This window comes from Otolemur garnettii, unplaced genomic scaffold (assembly GCF_000181295.1).
Source record: "Otolemur garnettii isolate 467f Iridium unplaced genomic scaffold, OtoGar3 scaffold00050, whole genome shotgun sequence".
Taxonomy (NCBI): domain Eukaryota; kingdom Metazoa; phylum Chordata; class Mammalia; order Primates; family Galagidae; genus Otolemur; species Otolemur garnettii.
Window position 1 is genome coordinate 11779899 of NW_003852445.1, and position 19999 is coordinate 11799897.

Consider the following 19999-nt stretch of genomic DNA (forward strand, 5'->3'; position numbering starts at 1 on the left):
ATGACTATTTTCCAAGAGGGGATAATCCCTCTATACAAACATACACATACGGTGCTAGAGTTACAAGGAAGATAATTGGTGTAGCAAGTTCCCAAGAGAGAGATTAGGATCACCAGATGGGGTGTGTGTGTGTGTGTGTGCACATACATCAAACTTGGTCAGAAGGTTCACATCTTCTGTAGCAGTGTGAGAAGTGTCACTTTATAGAGGGTTGAAAATGAATATAAGTGAAGTAGATGAAGGCCTGACTTTCTCTCTAGAAGCTTAGCTGGTACAGCAGACACCCCTCTATCGGAGGGGTGTCTTTCACTTCTTGGGGTTTCAGTCACCAGCAGTCAACCACAGTCTGAAAACAGTAAATGGAAAATTCCAGAAATAAACAATTTGTAGGTCTTAAACTACATACCATCCTGACTAGCAATGAAATTTTTCTTCCTCCCACTCTGCCCTTGCCTGGATGTGAATTCTCCCTTTGTCCAGAACGTCCACATAGTCTATACTACTTGCCCTTTAGCCACTTAGTAGCTGTCTCATTATCAAATCGTATGTTGAAGTTGCTGAGATCCATGGTAAGAACAAACCCATGAAATTGTGAAGGAAAAAGAAATTCAGGCTAGTTTTGCTGCTGCACCTCAAACTGCAAAAGTTATGGCCACAGTGTCCTTAGTTAAGAAAAGGAATTAAATTTGTGAGTGGAAGACATGAACAGAAATGTGTTCCAATTGATGGTACAATGTGTTGGACCAGATTAACTTAATTAAACTTTATCATAGGTCTATATGTATAGGAAAAAGCATAGTATATACAAGGTTTGGTACTATCACTATCAGTGATTTCAGACATCAACAGGGGGGCCTGAAACACATCCCTCAAGGATAAGGGGGGACTACTATAAGCAAGGAGGAGAGAGAAACTTAATCAGAGTATGCAAATGGGTGTAAATCTAAAAGGGATTGTAAACTTAAGGAACTAATGCCTGATGATCTCTATTTCTCTGTTAAAAAAAAAAAATCAGCTCAGAAACGTAGTGAAAATTTGGAACAGTTACTGAGAAGAATGCAGCGATGTATATGGCAGAACCACTGAGCAGTATTTAGCCCTGGCAATATATACCCTATGACATGTGCACCAATCCACACAACTGCATAGATTTCTCAAGTAGGACTCAGTCCAAGTGTAGAACTAACAGGTGCTTCTATGATAAAGAATGACGCCAGGATACAAAGGAGATATAAAAATGCTGGGAAAGGAATGGTTGAACCCTGCGACTTATTTCAAAATACATTATGTACCTTATTCATGAATAAAAATATTCTTTTCCTTTCTGTGGCCTCGGATTAGTCAGTTACGCTCAGAAGATATTCAGTTATTCTTAAATGAGTAAATTAATTAATAAACACTTCTGAATATAAGTATTAGGTTTAAATTTGGGATGAATATGTTGATTACTATATAGAATTAGAATTGTATTTCAAGAGTCATATTCCTATAGTTTACTTGCACTAAAATAATTGATGCCAAACTCCAATAAAACGCAGTCTGGAACACAAAAGTTTATTAGAATAAAAATACATGTACAGTATCCAACATTATAATTATTTTGTATCACATGTAGGTTTTATCTCCATTAGTTTTTTTAATGCTTTTAAAGTCTATGCTTTAAATAATCTGCAGATCTATAAACAAGTTGCAATTACCAAATATGCAATTTATTTACTGGACGTTGAATATCAAAATTTAGGGATAAGAACTGATAGTTATATTCTATTACACTAAATATTTCTGTAATTTTAGAAAAAGAGGAGAAGATTAAAATAATTCACTTAAAATGAGGTAAGTTGTATGAAAAGGTTTTTAGTTACACGTATCACTAATGTTGAGATGAGAATATTAAAAATACTCATGGGAAATTCACTTCAACATTTGCACAGTCTAGGTTATTTCTTTAAAAACAAAAAAATGTAAAATTACCTAATCCCTTATTAGAAAAAGATACAATTAATCTGGTTCTACCTAAGATCTGTGTACCTTCTAAGTATTTCTCTCATTTAGAAAAAAGGAAGTAATACATTCTCAAGTCTACTGAAAAGGAAAAAACAAGATCAGGACCAACATTTTAAGCTGCCTTTTGGAAAGAAAATTAAAAACAGAGGTAGATGGTTAATTATTAGTGGCCAACTTACCCAAGTGACTAATTTTTGTCTTGGTACACATTCATCAAAATTTTACACTTGAAGCCAAATAGTAAATAACTTTAGGAGTAGAGAGTAATACCTAGGAGAAGTTATTTCCTTATGCCAAAGAAAAGTAATAAAAGTAAACCAGGCTGAAGATCCCTGTTAAGGAGATGATTGTTTAAAGCACTACAGTTCATGCACTTTTAAAGCAGGAGAAAGAACCTTGCCCATATGCTTCTTAGGTGTGTCTTATGCCAGCCACAAGCTCCATCAGGCCTGGTCAGTCAAAGTAGGACTGCAGGGTGCCTCGGCGCCGGACATCACAGGTCCAGCAGTGGAAGCCTCCTCCCAGGGAATTGGCATTTCTAATGTTAACCTTAATGGTACTGATACCTGCATTGAAAAAGAGATGGGGTCAGTATATGAATTAACATAAAGATTTTCCTACAGAAAGGAAGCCTAAAAACTTGTCAGGGATCCCTGGGTTCTAATCATTAAGGCTACCCCAGTGCAGAATAGTCTTTTCCTCTCTTGCAATTTTATTTTCACCAACTATATTTCATCTAATCCACTCCATTGCTATTATAAAGTGTTCATCAAAAAATCAACAGAGACTCTAGAATTTTGTTCTATTGACTATTCACAAGTCAATAGACTGGCTGAGCATATATACCTACCAAATATTCAAAACAATTGAGTACTAAATTGTTAAAGCTTTTTAGAATTATACTTTTAATTTTTCAGTCTGTTTCTAATTTTACGGTGTTAACTTAGTAAGAAAAGCATAAGTTACCCAAACTGAAAAGTTGACGTCATATACTGACACAAAAGGAGAGTTTATTTGATATAAATTAACTTTACCAAGCCACCTTAAGGAAACAAAAGAACAGAGCTGGCATTTTAACATTGGGGTTGGTTAGATAGGTGCCAAAGTTAGTGGCGCCCTGGATAGAGTGCCATGGCATCAAAGTTAGTGTACAGATCTAGTACCATCTGTAATGTCAAGGCTGTGATGTGCACGGCCTACTTTAACTACCATATTTAGGAAGAATCTGTTGCATTAAAATAGTGAGGTCTTAAAAAGAAAATCTGTTCTCCTCCTTCAAGGAACTCATTATGTTAAAGGGGGCAGAGAAGCTACAGAGTCACCATAGTGTCTACTGGTATAGTCTGAGAGAGGGAGGAGGCATAAGTCATTCAGGAAGACTTCCCCGAGAAAGTAAGACTAAGAGGGAGGATAGGGTTTGGACAAGGGTAATAAATGGATCTGGGGTAAGGAGTGGGCTTGCAAACGTGAGCAGAAGTCTTCTGATAGAACGAGATGGTTAGGAAATTCATTTGCTTGATAAAGTTTACTTTGACAAGTTCTCTGTGTCTAAATAGACTTTACTAAAATTACAAATTAGGTATTTGTTACTTTATACCATTTTAAGTTAAGAATCAACAAAATCTTAATAGACAAAGAAAATGAACACCGGCAACTGGGTTATTTAACAAAACCTGGGGTAAAAAAGTGGCATAGAAATAGGGGTCGTATCATTAGGGTTCAATCTAAAACTGACAGGCCAAACTTTTAAAACTGATACTACACTAGGAGAGAAGTGTCACAGGGGCAAATAATTTCTTCTGGATAGTATATCTGAAATATTAAGATATATGGTACATTTTATATCTTTTTTTTTTTTTTTTATAGAGACAGAATCTCACTTTATCGCCCTTGGTGGTGTATCATACTTCACAGCAACCTTCAACTCCTGGGCTTAAGTGATTCTCTTGCCTCAGCCTCCTGAGTAGCTGGGATTACAGGCACCCGCCACAATGCCCAGCTATTTTTTCTTGTTGCAGCCGTCATTGTTATTTGGCAGGCCTGAGCTGGATTCAAACCCGTCAGCTCAGGTGTATGTGGCTGGTGCCTTAGCTGCTTGAGCCACAGATGCCAAGCCCATTTTATATCTTAATGACTAAATTCAACAAATAAACTGCCTGGCTTTATTTAATTGACACTCAGGATAACATCAAGTATGTTAAGTGTGATAAATATACATATATATATATAATAGCTATATGAAAATCCTTTCATTCAATTTTTTTTTCAACTGTATTAGACTCACTGGCCTAAATTTTGAATCTCAGGATAAGAAAACTCCCACTCAAGCAAAAAGCCAGTCTTGCTCTTCGGTTCAAAGCTGAATGATTTACTGACACTCTCAATTACATTTCATTACTTTGCTAACTGTGCTTTTCATATACATAAGTCACTTCTATATCTATACTCATATAAGCACTTTAAAATATATGATGATATTATAATTAAATTACTTTTAAAGGACCCTCAACAATTTCTTATTTGGGGAAGAGCTGACCACTCTATATGTTCATCAGCAAAGGGGTAGTTCTCCACCCATGGGTACCAGGAGGTTGGCTAAGTCATAGAAGATTGATAAGCTTAGGCACTCAGGATGCATCTTCAACCTTTTGAGGGGCTATGCTTATTGAAAACAAAAATGCTGGAAATCTGAAAAATAATAACCTGGTGCCTCTAAAAGGAATAGAAATTAAATTAGATAAACCATACGTCAGACCTAGTTTATCATTTCTTTGGTTCTTCTCATTTAACGTTTTCATACACAACATGCTTCATTTATTGTACATACCCAGCTTTTCAAACATCTTTTGAATTGGGACTTCATTGGCATCCACCATAACACGTTTTTCATCTAGCATTAAGACATTCATGGAAAGCCATTTGGACGACATCCAGAGTGGATGATCTAAAAACAGTAACAACTGTTAAACCGTGTCTGCTATCATTTTTGTCTAAAGCAAGGATTTACTTGAAGTGAAGAATATCAAAGTGAATTTTTTCAGTAGTTCACTTTCCATTTATCTATAAAAGTTTGTGAATCAATCTATATTTATTACACATTTGAATTTCACTCTGTTTTCCTCAAAAAGGCGTATCTTGCTTCACGTGATGCTGTTTTAATGTGTCTTCTCACTTTCATTTTCTATGGAAGGTAAAGTTGCACACACAAGTCCCAGCTCTATGCTAGTACTCCTAGTTCCAAGCACTACTTTATACCTCACAGGGGAAACATTTTCTCTAATGTTGCTAACACTTGGGCTGCTCTCTATAGGTGAAAGGTCCCTGATCACTAAAGTAAACATTTTAGTCCATATGTATATAAAAGTAAACATACCATCTGGGATGACTGGTGTTGGAGGAGTAACTATGGTCCACCCTGCTTTCTTGAAAAGATCAATCTGCAAGACCAGAAAAACCCAAAGAGGCTTAAATCCATACATATTGTTTTTATTATTTTTGGTCTCTGATAGCACTTATTATTAGTAATTCTTCCTGAGAAGCTGTCTTTCAATTGCCAAAACAAAGAAATTAAAATTTCAAAACATTTGGATGGTTCTGTCTGAAGCCTTATTAAAAAAATATATATAAAGTCCCCAGATTAAAGTTTCAAAGTAACAGAAATATTAAAACTTTTAAACTTTTGTGCTTTTCTCAGATTTCAGAAATTTAAAATACCTAAAATTCTCATTTTATTTATTTATTTATTTATTTATTTATTTGAGACAGAGTCTCACTATGTTGCCCTTGCTATGGTGTCATAGCTCACAGCAACCTCAAACTCTTGGGCTTAAGTAATTCTCTTGCCTTAGCCTCCCAAGTAGCTGGGACTACAGGCATCCGCCACAATGCCTGACTATTTTTTGTTGCAGTTGTCATTGTTGATTTTAGCTGGCTTGGGCTGGGTTCGAACCTGCCAGCCTTGGTCTATGTGGCTGATGCCCTACCCACTGAGCTATGGGCACCGTCAGAAACTCTCATTTTAAAAAACAAAAATATTTCCTGTTTAGTTATAAGAAAACAAAAAAGTGACTACGTCAAACCTGTAGTCCATCCATTTCACTACTGCTTTGTATTTATGATCATGGTATAAAGGCAAATGATAGGGATGTATTCTCAAAGAACCATAATTGTCTTCAGTGACCTAGTACAACTCAGCTGTCCCTGTGTTCATAGACCCACTTGATATATTGATTAGTAATATTAAAATGAATAAGTTATCTTGGTCTCTAGCCAAAAATCAGGGAGAGGAATGAACAGGGACACAGTATAACAGTGGTTTTAAAAAGGTGTACTGCAGCTTTGCAAATAACAAAATCACTCACAACCCAACTGGAAGTAGCGGGCCACAGACAGAAAGTAGGAAGCTGCTGGTGATGGGGACAGAACAGCTCCAGGGCAATGGCTCTGCTCCTCCCTGCAGGGTGGAGCTGGCTACAGGGAGCCTGCTCCACTGGAGGGGGAAGACACCCACTGCCCAGTGACATGGCCCTTGCCATGCAGAGATCATCTTGCATTCAGCTGCTGTGGAACCACTGCTACAAGTTATGAGATAATAAAAATACACACATATGCACAAACTTTAATAAAAATACACACATATGCACAAACTTGAAGCTCTGATAAGAGTAAGCAGCCAAAGTTTGATGATACTACACTAATTATCATGGCAACAATATATATTTCTGAGTACTGGACATCATGGAATACACACACCATAATCAATCCAATGTTTGATCATCACAATGGTGAGCACTGTGAATTTGTCAGTTAGAACCCCTAGGAACCATGGGGTTCCTATTTATTTTATTTTAAAATAAAAGTGGCAATTACTTTAGTTGCTAGACTTTATTGCTTTCTCAGAGTCCTAAGAACCCTTTTACCTGGTGACAAGGCCGGTCAGGGTTGGAAAGCACAAGACCAGGTCCAATGATGTTGAAGGTGGCATCGATATGCATTGGATTGGGATCTTTAAAGGAGATGATGTGCACTCTGTAGTCTGGAGCAAGATGCCTACGCATCCATTCAATGCCCAGGTAGTTTGTAACCTGAAAGTAAAAGGGAGAAGTACAAGCTGTAAAAGATTTGGTTCTATGGTTAGAAAACTAAAAAATATTTAGGATGGAATATTTTAATTTGGAAATAAAAAAACACGATAATATAGAGTAAAACTTCAGAGGCAGCCTTTATCAACCTGGCTTCTCTGTGCAAAAATGTCTCTTCCAGCTCGAATGAAGTCAGCAGCATCAAAGCATGGCTCAAACTCAGTTGTCACAAATTTTCCCTGAGCAGCCAATCTGTGTCTGTCTTCTACAGAATGGATGGGATAATCCTAATTGGGAACAAGAATGAACACACACAATGTGTTGGTTCATGAGAAAATTATTAACGATGTATACATTATCTTAAAATTAGTTCAACATAATTTCCCAAAATACTACTCCTTGATCCTAGACTAAAACATGCATGGGAATGATGCATGATAAACAAACTAAAACAACAAAACAAAACACGAGCATTACGATAATAATACAGAAGTCTCTCCTTATCCATGATTTTGCTTCCCCCAGTTCACTTACTTGAAGTCAATCGTGGTTTGAAAATATTGAGATATTGTGATAGAGACAGAGATTGAGAGGTGGGAGTGGACCTCATACACATCACTTTTATTATAGTAGATTGTTATAATTATTCTGTTTTTAGTTACGGTTGTTAACTTCTTATTGTGCCTAATTTATAAATTAAACTTTATCCTAAGTACACATGTATAGGAGAAACATAATATATATAGGACTCAATGTGATTTACAGTTTCAGGCACTCACTGGGGGTTTGAAACGTATCCCCTGAGGATAAGGGGGGACTACTGTACTTAAGAAGTGGTACAGGGATAGTAACTGATTCTGAAAATATTCCATGATCCATACATTCATTTATGGCGCTACCTACAGTATTTGAAAGTCAATAGGATGAAGCCATTTTGTTCTTTTAGAAAAGAAAGATGGCCCTGAGCCTATGAGATGCCATGCCTACTCTGCCAAATTTGACTGAGTGTGGCAAAATTAATTATTTATTTCTGTCCTTAAATCCCTAGAAGAAAATTTTGATTTTTTAACTTTTTCCATAAATGACCAAATAGTAAGTGACTGAATAAGACACATATTTAATACATTCCATTTTACTATGAATTTAGCCTGTGGAGCAGGTTCCTTTTCTAAGAGAAGAAAATGAACTTCAGCCTTGGGACTTTTCTAGTTCCACTAATGAAGAGCAGTGCACCAGTAGGCAAGTTTTCCTCCTTATAATGAAGTGATACTACAGTATTCCCTTGTCAGGGTGCTGTGAAGAATAAACAGGATTAAGAACACAAATAAGGAGTTAAGCCCAGGACAGGACACGAGGTAAGTACTGAGTAACTGTTAGCTATTACTGATAGTAGTACTATTAAAAGATCGTTTATGCTTTTTTTTTTGTAGAGACAGAGTCTTACTTTATCGCCCTGGGCAGAGTGCCATGATATCACAGCTCACAGCAACCTCCAACTCCTAGGCTTAGGCAATTCTCTTGCCTCAGCCTCCCAAGCAGCTAGGACTATAGGCACCTGCCACAACGCCTGGCTATTTTTTTGTTGCAGTTTGGCTGGGGCCGGGTTTGAACTCACAACCGGCAGTATATGGGGCCGGCGCCCTACCCACTGAGCTATAGGTGCCGCCCCATTTATGCTTACTTTGATCATAAAACATTTTTTAAATTTTCTATTTCTAAAATGTATTATATATATAAGGTATCAGGGAATCTGTACCTTACCCTTTTTGGGTTATTTAGAAAAGTTACCAATGAACTATCTATTATTAGGGACTTACCTGGTCATAAAGCTCATCAGCCATCGTGGGCTTAGGAGCCGTGGTCCACTTGGCACCACGGTGGAAGTAGTCTTTGATAATTGATCGGTATGCTCGGTATTCAAAGAAACGTGCGCGCCATGCCATGGGAGCCTCAATAATCTCATTTCCCACAACTATCAGGATATCTCGAGGCATCGCACTGTATAAACCTAACAGAATTCCACAAAAACTTCAGTAGTGCTAATTTCAAAGACAAGAAAGCCTATATATTATAATCTCAATTTTTAGTAAAAAAACCTACTTAAGCCCCTGTACATGTGTGTATGTATATAATTATATGAATATTGATACAAGATTAGTATAAATTTTGTGTGGAGGTGGGGGAACCAAGCAAAAAAAGAAAAAGAAAAAATATGAAGCAATAAAGTCTTTGTACAAAGAAATCTTGAACCATGAAGCTTTCACCATTTGTAAGCTCCTTTCTTGCTATCCAGAAATGGAGGTCTTGAAAGACTATCAGTAACATAACATAAAAATCGGGCCAAGGATCATTCTAAAACTATAAATTAGAATACTGAACTGAGGCACAAGAACAGTAGTGCAGCAATGTAAGTTGAAAACAGAAATGTTTCTACTCCCTTCTTAATTTCTGTTCTTGAGGAATATGAAATAGAATACACTGTTCTTATGTAAAGAAGTGACCATAAAGTTTAGGAAAAACTGTTTCTTTAAAGAAGATTCCATCAGATTTACAATGGAATTTAGAATGTGCCTATCGGAATCATATCAACATGAACCAAACCATTCCTAAATCTTTTTTTGTTTGTTTGTTTGTTTTTGCTGGTAAACTTAATTATGAGCATTAAATAATCTTTAAAGTTTTGAAGAATTAGTAATACAAATGAATCTCCAAGAAATTCTGTAAGCTTTCCCCTTCCATGTTAAGAAGCTGAAAATTAAGACAACAGTAATTTAGTTATCTAACATCACTCACCCGTAGACTCAAAATCAGGAGTTTTATACTTCAGTGACCAGTCAATGGGGTCAGGCCTCTTCACTGTCACTCCTTCCATTTTTAAAATATTGCACATTTCTTCAATTTCAGCAACAGCTTTTTTCAAATGATCTTTGGGAAAATAATGGCCTCCATGCTTCTGGTAAAATGGCCAGTATTTTTCATAGGTGTTAGCCTAGGAACAGAAGAAAGAAAATGAAATACTTATGGGAGAAAAAAATAACTCATGATAGGTTCACAAGGCAGAAACAAGCCTTTGTATAATTTAATGGAATTGAGACTATAACCCTATCTTTTTTTTTTTTTCTGAGACAGAGTTTCCCTTTGTCACCCTCAGCAGAGTGCTGTGGCCTCATAGTTCAGAGCAAACTCAAACTCTTGGGCTTAAGTGATCCTTTTGCCTCAGCCTCCCTAGTAGCTGGACTCCAGCTGCCTTTCATAATATCTGGTTATCTTTAGAGACAGGCCCTCAAATTCTTGAACTCAAGCAATCCATCTGTCTCTGTCTCCCAGAGTGCTAGGATTACAGGTATGAGTCACTACGTTCAGCCCCAAAACCACATTTTATTTACTGGTGATTTCTAGCAATGAGCATCCTGGCACTATGGGCAAATACTCAATGTTTGTTGAATAAAGAACTCTTAAATTAAATTATCTTCATATTTTAAGGTCTTTTGCTTCTTCTGCCTGAGATCTTACGCCCATCCAATAAGAGCATGCCTGCCCACAGCCAGGCTTGGAATCCTCTGGGCCGGTTTCTATCATGCTTTAAGTAGAAAACAGGACACAGGCATTCCATTATGGTCTCAGTGAAATGAAATTAGGAAACAAACCAAATAACATAAGAAAATAAAAGCACTTATACTAAGCCAAAGCTGTGGGCTATTCATGCACCCCAGAATTTGGTCAAGATATTTTATGGGAAAAAAGAAGTATTTTATCACTGTTACGGTCAGGAACATACTTTCAAATATGCTTTATTTCTATTAAAAACCCATTATTGATTTTTCCATTCAACAACATTAGGAACTTTAGCAGTGCAAGTCTGTGCTTATACGTCTCTCTCAATCTGTCTCATACCAGCCATGCCTCTCCTCTCCCCAGGCCATTTAAGCTTTCACATCTTTTTGTGGTCCTTTAGTCACAGAAGTTAGCTAATAAACAAATTCACAGATTTTTAGTAGCTAAAAATAACCCCACCTTAACATTAAGAAACTTTCCAGGGGTTATATGTATTTTAAAAGATAATCAGAAAACAGCTGAATGCTTAATAGCTTAATCAATTTGCTAGAAGTAACTGTTGAACTGGGGTAGGTACAACTGTAAAATATTGTTTTTCAAAAATGTAAAAATCTAGAAAGATTCTATATTCAGATTATTTTGCATGTGTCTAAATTTTCAGTCAATTTAAAGAAATACATTGGGAAATGTATGCGATTCATCTATCAAGATAGATGAAGCAGAACTCCATCAGATAATCCAGACTCTAAGAAGAAGCTTTGGACCTTCATCAAAAGATTGGCAAAGCAAGGTACAGCTGTATGTCTTAAGATAAAAAATGTTTTAAATTTAAATTTGTGTTGGAAAAGGTTTAAGGCAGGTATTTTAAAAATGCTTATTTAATACCATACATTAAAGCTGGGTGCGGTGGCTCAATCCTGTAATCCTAGCACTCTGGGAGGCCAAGGTGGATGGATTGCCTGAGCTAAGGAATTCCAGACTAGTCTGAGCAAGAACAAGACCTATGTCTAAAAAATAGCCAGGTGTTGTGATGGGCACTTGTAGTCCCAGGTACTCACTCAGGAGGCTGAGGCAAGAGAATCACTCGAGCCCAAGAGTTTGAGGTTGCTGTGAGCTACAATGCCATGGTACTTTATTGAGGGCAACAAAGTGAGACTCTGTCTCAAAAAAAAAAAAAAATACCATACATTAACCGTCCAACTGCCAATACTGAAGGTTTCCATCATGAATAGAATAATTTCAGATAGTGGTTAAGTACTAGAAAGACAGGGTAAAACTGGGTAATGGGCTCCAGTGTATCTACTTTAGCTACATACTGTGTCATCTGGTGCTCCCAGCAATGCTGCCTAAAGGGCAAGTTCTCATATGCTCATTTCGCATGCAAGAAAAGAGGCTCAAGAAGTCACATACCCTCTTGCTACCTGCACAAGCAGGACTGAGAATTCAAGTGCTCTGACTCTTACTCTCACAGCATTGCTAATACATGAAGGGGCATGGCTACGTTACATTGGTTTGGATTTTTTTTTTTTTTTTTGAGTCAAGAGTCTCACTCTGTCACCCTGGGTAGAGTGCCATGGCATTAGAGCTCACAGCAACCTCAAACTCTTGAGCCCATGAGATCCTCTTGCCTCAGCCTCCCCAGTAGCTGGGACCCTAAGTGCCCACAACAATGACCAGTTGGTTTTTCTATTTTTAGTAGAGACAGGGTCTCACTCTTGCTCAGGCTGGTCTCAAACTCCTGAGCTAAAGCAATCCACCCTCCTTGGCTTCCCAGAATGCTAGGATTGAGCCAGTGAGGCTGGGCTGGTTTGGATAGCTTTAACTTGATGTATAAAAACTTTTAAGACTGGAATTGTTTAACATAGTCTATATTATTCCCAATGGATTTTGCTCATCAAGACTGGGCTCAATGTCCACATAACTATTTCTTTAATGTCAAAGGAAATACCTTTCCTAGATTTTGTGTCTCTACTTCCATTTTTATATCAGTTTGACAAATATAAAATATATATAAGCAGACTTCCCTCTTGCTAGTTAATTAATCTAGGTTTACATCAGTTAGGCTGGAACCCAGAGTATAATGGTAATAAAGAATAAGCAAAAAAACAGGTCTTTAGAAAACATGAGGTTGGGCATGCTGGCTCATGCCTATAATCCTAGCACTCAGGGAGGCCAAGGTGGGAGGATCACTTGAGCCCAGGAGTTCAAGACCAGCCTGAGCAAGAGTGAGACCTCATTTCTACCCAAAACAGAAAATTAGCTGGGCATGGTGGCACCTGCCAGAATGAGACTCTATATAAATAAGTAAATAAATAAAAATTAGAGTTAGTATAAAGGTCCAAATTTGGCCTGCTGCCTGTTTTTGTAAATAAAGTTTTATAGGAACACAGGCATACTCATTAGTTATCTGGCACTAGACAGAGAAATTTGCTGACCTCTGGTCTAAATCACAAATTAGTACCTTTGCTGTTGAAAAAGTATAGGCAAACAGCAGGCTCAATTTTTAGCCTACAGAAAATGTTATCAGCATTAAACATTTGTGCATTTTTTAAAGACCAATCTACCCTTTAAGCAAATAAAATAAAAAGCACTCTATTGTTTTCTACTCCTAGGAATTTGTGCAACCGCCACCAGAAAGAGGGGATAATAATGTCTCTTTATAAATTCTTCTCAGACACATCCTGGTACTACTCATCTTTTCACCACTTCCTCCTTCTCATGCCAGGCACATCTCCTACAATCCTCTAAAGGACAAGAAGCCTTTGAAAATTTAACCCTGGGTCACAGTGGAAGCAGGGGTCTGTTGTCTTGCCAGCCTCATTCCAAAGAATCCTGCGTGACTATTTGTGCAGGGTGAAGTTTGCCTTGACAAATATAAAGGAAACTCTCCTGGGAGAAAAAAGTTGTTTGAACAAATGTGAGTTTTCATGAATAGCTGATAATCTGGCACAGGTTAGACAAAGTCCAAATGACAGGGCACATTACATTTTCCAAGAGATAGCTAGAAATTGTTTACACTTCCTTAATAACCCTGCTAACTGAGTTAGTGCGCATTTACCAAGCTGTCTGTAAGATAAAGAACACTATATTAGAAGCTTAGCATGTGATTTTTTTAATAATCTGTTACAGAGATGTGGCTACATTCCTGTAAACTTTATAATCTTTCAGAGCCTAAAATCCTTTATAGGGCTTTGCTAAATGACTTTTTAAATACTATCTTTGGAAGCCTAAGAAATGACAAGAGAAACTTACTTCTTATTTATCCAGCTGTAAACTTATATTAACTTTGATTTTTTTTTTTTTAAGAAAAAGTTCAGAGCACTTCCAAAGAGAGTTTGAAGTAGGTCCCTCTCATGAAGGAGACAAGGTAAAAGAGCCTATTGACCTTGATTAACCTTGTACTTTATAAAGACTCATTTATTAAAAAAAAAAAAAAGACAAAAGCAAAACAAAAATCATATATTTGGTAGCAAGTATTTACTTAGTTTTACAAAACAAAAGCCAAATAGCTTTTAATTATTGTGCTTCCCAGCAACTATGTTCCTCACTCCTTTTCTCAAAATTTCTGTAACACTTATATCTCTAACATCTTATGCTTTAAATGCTTACAGACAATCTACTACATTATTTTATCTTCCATTGTTCCCAAACTGATGATTACATTTCTGTCAATTCTTCTTCACTAGAAGGCATAGCCTTGTTTTTAGGGGCCGGGTATGTCTCAGATTTACTTTCTTCTGCCTCAATACCAGCCTTAACATGTGGCATAAAATAAAAATAACCAAATAAAAACAATTCTGTAAATGTTACTAATATCTGGAACCATGACACTTCCAATGGACCTTCCAACTGACAACAGGATACATATAAATATAATGAATTATAGTTCTGTTCTTTAAAATACTTAACATGTAACTTTTTACCTCCCGATTAATCCTTTTAGGTGGATAGCAAATTGTCTTAACATCTTCATTTTCCTAGGGCCCAGAAGTTTGTGGAATCTTGCACAAGGTCACATAGCTGATTAATTGAGACTAGCTATCAAGTTTTTATCAACTACCTAATTCAATCTCACTCTTCTGACTGTAGCATGGTACACTCACCACAAACCCACTACAAAGTCTAAAGTCATAAATCAAGTGACAAAGAACTCAAAATAATGTCTGAGAATTCTGATTCCATAAGATCACATGATATGAAAGTCAATAATTCTAAAGATAAGTGAAAGAAAAAATTATTGCCTGAATTTGAACTTTAAATTTCACGCAATTAAAATGGTTAGGGGATGGGGCAACTTCTTTTCGAGGAGAGATTTAAGAAGACTATGAATTTTTAAAGCATGTAGATGGTATGTAAGGTAATCTGCTTATCAAATTTCAAATATCAGAACCAGATATAGTGTCATAACAATTAGAAGACATGACTACTTTTTCTATTACCCTGTCTCCCAGGTCTAACTCAAGAATCATTTTCTTTTTTTATTTTTTTGAGACACAGCCTCAAGCTGTCACCTTGGGTAGAGTGCCATAGCATCACCGCTCACAGCAACCTCCAACTCCTGGGCTTAAGCGATTCTCTTGCCTCAGCCTCTCAAGTAGCTGGGACCACAGGTGCCTGCTACAACACCCGGCTATTTTTTGGTTGTAGTTGTCATTGTTTGGCAGGCCTGGACTGGATTCAAACTCGCCAACTCTGGTGTATGTGGCTGGCACCTTAGCTGCTTGAGCTACAGGAGCTGAGCCAAGAATCATTTTCTTTTTTGAGACAGAGCCTCAAGCTGTCACCCTGGGTAGAGTGCCGTGGCCTCACAGCTCACAGCAACCTCCAACTCCTGGGCTCAAGCGAGTCTCCTGCCTCCGCCTCCCAAGTAGCTGGGACCACAGGTGCCCGTCACAACGCCTGGCTATTTTTTGTTTGCAGTCATCATTGTTGTTTGGCGGGCCCTGGCTGGATTTGAACCTGCCACCTTAGGTATATGTGGCTGGCGCCTTAGCTACCTGAGCCACCAGCGCCGAGCCAAGAATCATTTTCTTAAAGACTTTCTAACTAGCATTTAGTCATTACTTTTTTTCCTTAACTCTCCTGGCACTAAAATTCAACAGCCTTGCCAACTGTTTGGAGTAAGATACACTCTTAATTTCCACATGAACATCGTTATTTCTCCAAGTAGGAAGGAAGTTCTTTTGTGTTAAAATCTCTAGATCCCTAGTACACAACAGGCAATGTGTAGTATTTCTAATGATTATGACAATGCTGATATAGAACTTACTTCCTCAATCCACATTACAAATAAAAATATTCAGGAAGAATTTAAGGACATTGAAGATATACTTACAACCATTTTTAATGGGAGTTTAGGCTGTGTCTACAATGTAGATGATGCTCTCTTAGATACATAAGTATGGGACCCTCAAACACTACAAAACCTGAACACCAGCCCCCAAAAGCCCTGACCGAAAGAATATCACAGATTAAAAAATCAACACTTGGAGTTTTAAAAAAAACAGTTATTATATGTTGCCAGGAAAATACTGGAAGGTTTCTTTGGAGCTAGGTGGTGGTATATTTAAACTATAGGTAAGAGGGCACAAAAAGATGGGAGGAAGAGTTAAAGGCAAAAACATGGGGCTTTCCAGGGAACAGAGAATAATATAGTTTAGCTGCTTATATGGTTATCTTGTAAAGTCTGCTGACAACCAGGGTGGAATTATTAGAGGAATGGAGAGACATAAACAGGAATGAACAATCTGCTAACCAGGCACACGAGCACATCTCTAAAACGAACCAATGATTTAAACAGGGAGTCCTAGAAATGCAGACAGAGCCAGATTGTGAAGGATCATGAATTACATGAGGACTTTATCCTACACAACAGGAGGCTAGCAAAGAAGAGCAAAGAGCAGAATGAGCAGCATGATCAAATTTGGGTTTAAAAAAAAATCACTCAGGACGGCGCCTGTGGCTCAAAGGAGTAGGGCACAGGCCCCATATGCCAGAAGTGGTAGGTTCAAACCTAGCCCTGGCCAAAAACTGCAAAAAAAAGAAAAAAAGAAAAATCACTCGGATAGCAGCTGGAAGGTAGTCTGCACAGAAGAATGAGTGGAGGAGTCCAGTTAGGAGTTACCTGCCATAATCCAGGCTGCACATGAACTCCTGACCTAAGGCAGAGGGATGGAGGCATGATTCATTTTGACAAAAGATTTGTTAGATCTTGGAGAATAGATATGGAGGATGTGACTGAAGGAGAAATCAAAGATGATTCTTTGGTATTTCAGCTTAATTAAGTAAGAATGCCAAAACTTAAAAGGAAGGAATGAAGTGGAGTCCAGTTTAGCAGGGTGGCTGGCAATTGAATTACAGATGCACCAAGTCTGAGGTCCCATGGCAATATCCTGTAAGGTGTTTAGAGGGAGTTCAAGAGGGAGATCAGGACCAGAGTGGAGGTGGTGGGGGAAGGTATGAGAATGTCCAAAAGAAGGCCAAATGAAATTCTGCTCAACTCCAACAATACAGACTGTGAAGGAGGAAGATCTGAGGAACAGTGAAGGAACTAATATCCCCAGAAGAGGTTTCTCAGAATCCAAGACAAGAGTTTCAAGAAGGAAATACACAGAGATGGCAAGTAAGATAATTCAGAATTAACCTCTGCATTCAGGAGGTCTGGGGAAGTAAGCCCAAGTAAACGCAGTTACAGAGGAGATAGTAGCAGAAGCCAGGCTCCAGCAGGTAAGGAGGGAGCCCACTTTCCGATACCTTTGCCTTACCTTCACCTCCACAGTGAACGGTGGAACACAGGCGTTTTCTGCTCTACCCACTATCACTTCCTCTAATGGGTCCCATTCGTTGTAAGAGGAGACAGGGCAGTCCTTGGGCAGAGGGTCAGTGGCCTTGTCATCAGCTGCACAGGAGTTCTGGGAGGAAGCCGCAGCTGCCTGGGTGCTCTGGAAAGTTCGCTGCACCCATCCTGTTAAGGTTCTTCCAAGCTTCCAAGAACAAAGGAAAGATTATTGTGTACCCTTATGTAATACTTGGGGAAAGGAGGAAATAGAGACAAGATGAAAACTCAGAATAACACTGTCATTTAAAATCAACAGTGTATACATGAGTAGTGGAATTATAGTTGATTTTTAAAAACTTGTTTATAAATTCTCTTTTAACCCATTAATTGCTGTAACTCTTTAAAATCCCAAAGATTATGTCCCCCGTGACCATACACCCCCATTTATATCCCAGAACGGGTTTCTTTTCCTTTCCTTTTTTTTTTTTTTTTTTTTTTGAAACAGTTTCATTTTGTTGCCCTCAGTAGAGTGCTACGGCCAGCAACCTCAAACTCTTGGGTTTCAGTGATCCTCTTGCCTCAGCCTCCCAAGTAGCTGGGACTACAGGTGCCCGCCACAACGCCTGGCTATTCTTTAGAGATGGGGGTCTGGCTCTGGCTGGTCTCGAACACCTCAATTCGCCTCCCAGAGTGCTGAGATTACAGGTCTCAGTCACCACACCCTGCCTTCAGGATGAGTTTCCACAATCAAGCTTTAAGCAACACTTGTGCAAATGATGGGTCAACCCTCCTCTCAGAAAACGGTAGAAAGCTGCTCCACATCTTCCTGCCAAGCCCACAAGGGGAGGGAGCCTCCATTCCCCTTCAGTATCAAAGATTACCAGTAACTTCCCCTCAACAAATGAAAACGTGGAACGTTTGCAAAGTATTTAAGTCTTTCACAATAATCAGCTTCCAATAAAAAACTTTTCATCTTTGACATACACTTCACATTCTTTAGCGCTTCAATACTGAGAGTGACCAACTGCCATCTGGTACATTTTACAGATGGTCCACGGTACCCTAGCCAAGATAAGGCTAAGATAAAAGCCAAGATAACTCAGTCACAATTTAAATAACTAAAAAGGCGATCTAAGAACTTCAAGAACTCTTTAAAAAGTGTAGGGCCTATAAAATCTAGAGCGGGGAGCATCCCTCTCACCCACTGGACAAACCGTACCCTCCTTCCGCCCCAATCTCTGTCCTTCTCTCTTCAAAGCCCTCCTTAGGGGAGAGGAGGGAAGCTGCGGTGGAGAGGTGGAGACCAAAGCAAGAGGGAGAGTGGCAGCTGTGCAGGAACCAGTTGCTGGGGGAGCCAGACTGTCCAGGCTATTCCAGTCCCGGAGTAAGGGAGGGTCTGCAGGGGCCTGCTGGCAGCTCAGGACCGCTGAGGGCGGGGACTGGGCAGAAACTGCGCGCACGGGCAGGACTCACCCCGACTCCTCTCGCTCCTCAGGACTCCATGTTACACTTGGCACGAGCCTGCTCGCTGGCCCTCCGCCCCCACCCCCTCGGCTTGATCGCGTCTTCTTCCCACCCACCCGCTCCACTCGCATTTCCCCAAAGCTCCCCAACTCTACGTCCACCCAGGGCTCTGAAATCCAACAACGCCACGCTTTTACTAAGAGGAGTCTCGGTCGTCCCCACCCCCTCGCCCTGGGCGGGAAGCTCGGTGGACAGAAGCGAGGTCCAAACAAGGAGGGCGGCGCCCCCTGCGCCGGGGGCCACCGCGGCCCGAGACGGGCAGACTGCAGCCGGACCAGCGCGGGGGGACCGCCGTGCACGCCCTCCTGCCCCGCGGACACCGCCCAGGTCCGGGCAGCCCGTAAAGGCGCTCGAAGCCGAGCTTCCAAGGAAGACCAAAGGGCCATTGTCAGGCAGTTCTGACCGGGAAAAGCGAGGGAACACGGCAGCTTCGGGGAGCGAGCGAGAGCCTCACGGCGCGCAGAGTCCATCGAGGGGGACTCGCGGCCGCCGGACAAGGCCGGTGGTGCACGCACCCGAGACCCGATGTAGTGCACCGCCTCGGCGCCGCGGCTCCCGCCGCGCAGACACCGCACCCGCAGCATCGCTCCGGCCTGGCTGGTCCACGAGCGGAATGTTCCTGGCGCCTGGCCGCGTCGGTGCGAGGATCCCGAGAGCGCGCGCTGAGCCGGGTGGGCGGCCGCGCGCCGGCCCCGGCCTTTTGTAGCCGCGCCCCGCCCCGGCCGCCCCCCGCCGCCCCATTGGCTGCCGGGAACAGGTGGTGGGGCCGGGGAGCGGGGCACGCACCCGCCGCCGAATTAGGAACTGTCGAGAGCCGCCGAGGGGGCAGGGTCAGGCCTCTGGGCTTGCCCTTTTTTAGCTTGTCTGCCACCGCCTAGCTTCTGCTGCACACCTCGGAGCCCAGCCAGGCCCTGGAGTGGCCAAGGAGGCCCACTCGGGGACGGGGGTGGGACGTGACTTCTGATGAAGTAAACTTAGTGCTATATACGTACATCGTTTTAAGTGAACATTTATGAATTTAAATATGCAAAGCTTGAGTACAAGCTTATGTTGAAAG

General features: G+C 40.0%; 1 protein-coding gene across 1 annotated transcript; it reads right to left on the reverse strand.

The window, feature by feature from the left end:
* Positions 1-2091: 2091 nt before the first annotated feature.
* On the reverse strand, positions 2092-19765 carry GATM (glycine amidinotransferase). The gene is made up of 9 exons (XM_003791796.3): positions 19458-19765; positions 17405-17623; positions 9879-10074; positions 8903-9093; positions 7235-7372; positions 6924-7088; positions 5378-5441; positions 4832-4948; positions 2092-2570 (listed from the first exon to the last, which is right to left on the reverse strand). Exons 1-9 carry the CDS (start codon positions 19524-19526, stop codon positions 2458-2460), a joined length of 1272 nt encoding a protein of 423 aa, XP_003791844.1. The 5' UTR covers positions 19527-19765; the 3' UTR covers positions 2092-2457.
* Between the last annotated feature and the right edge of the window lie 234 nt (positions 19766-19999).

What these genes read in the sequence shown, in the direction of transcription:
- GATM (XM_003791796.3), bottom strand. Translation starts at nt 19,526, where the DNA reads ATGCTGCGGGTGCGGTGTCTGCGCGGCGGGAGCCGCGGCGCCGAGGCG. An exon ending in TGCACTACATCGGGTCTCGG is followed by an intron (nt 17,624 to 19,457) that starts GTGCGTGCACCA and finishes TGTTCTTGGAAG; the next exon opens with CTTGGAAGAACCTTAACAGG. An exon ending in CGTTCACTGTGGAGGTGAAG is followed by an intron (nt 10,075 to 17,404) that starts GTAAGGCAAAGG and finishes TTCTGTTCCTAG; the next exon opens with GCTAACACCTATGAAAAATA.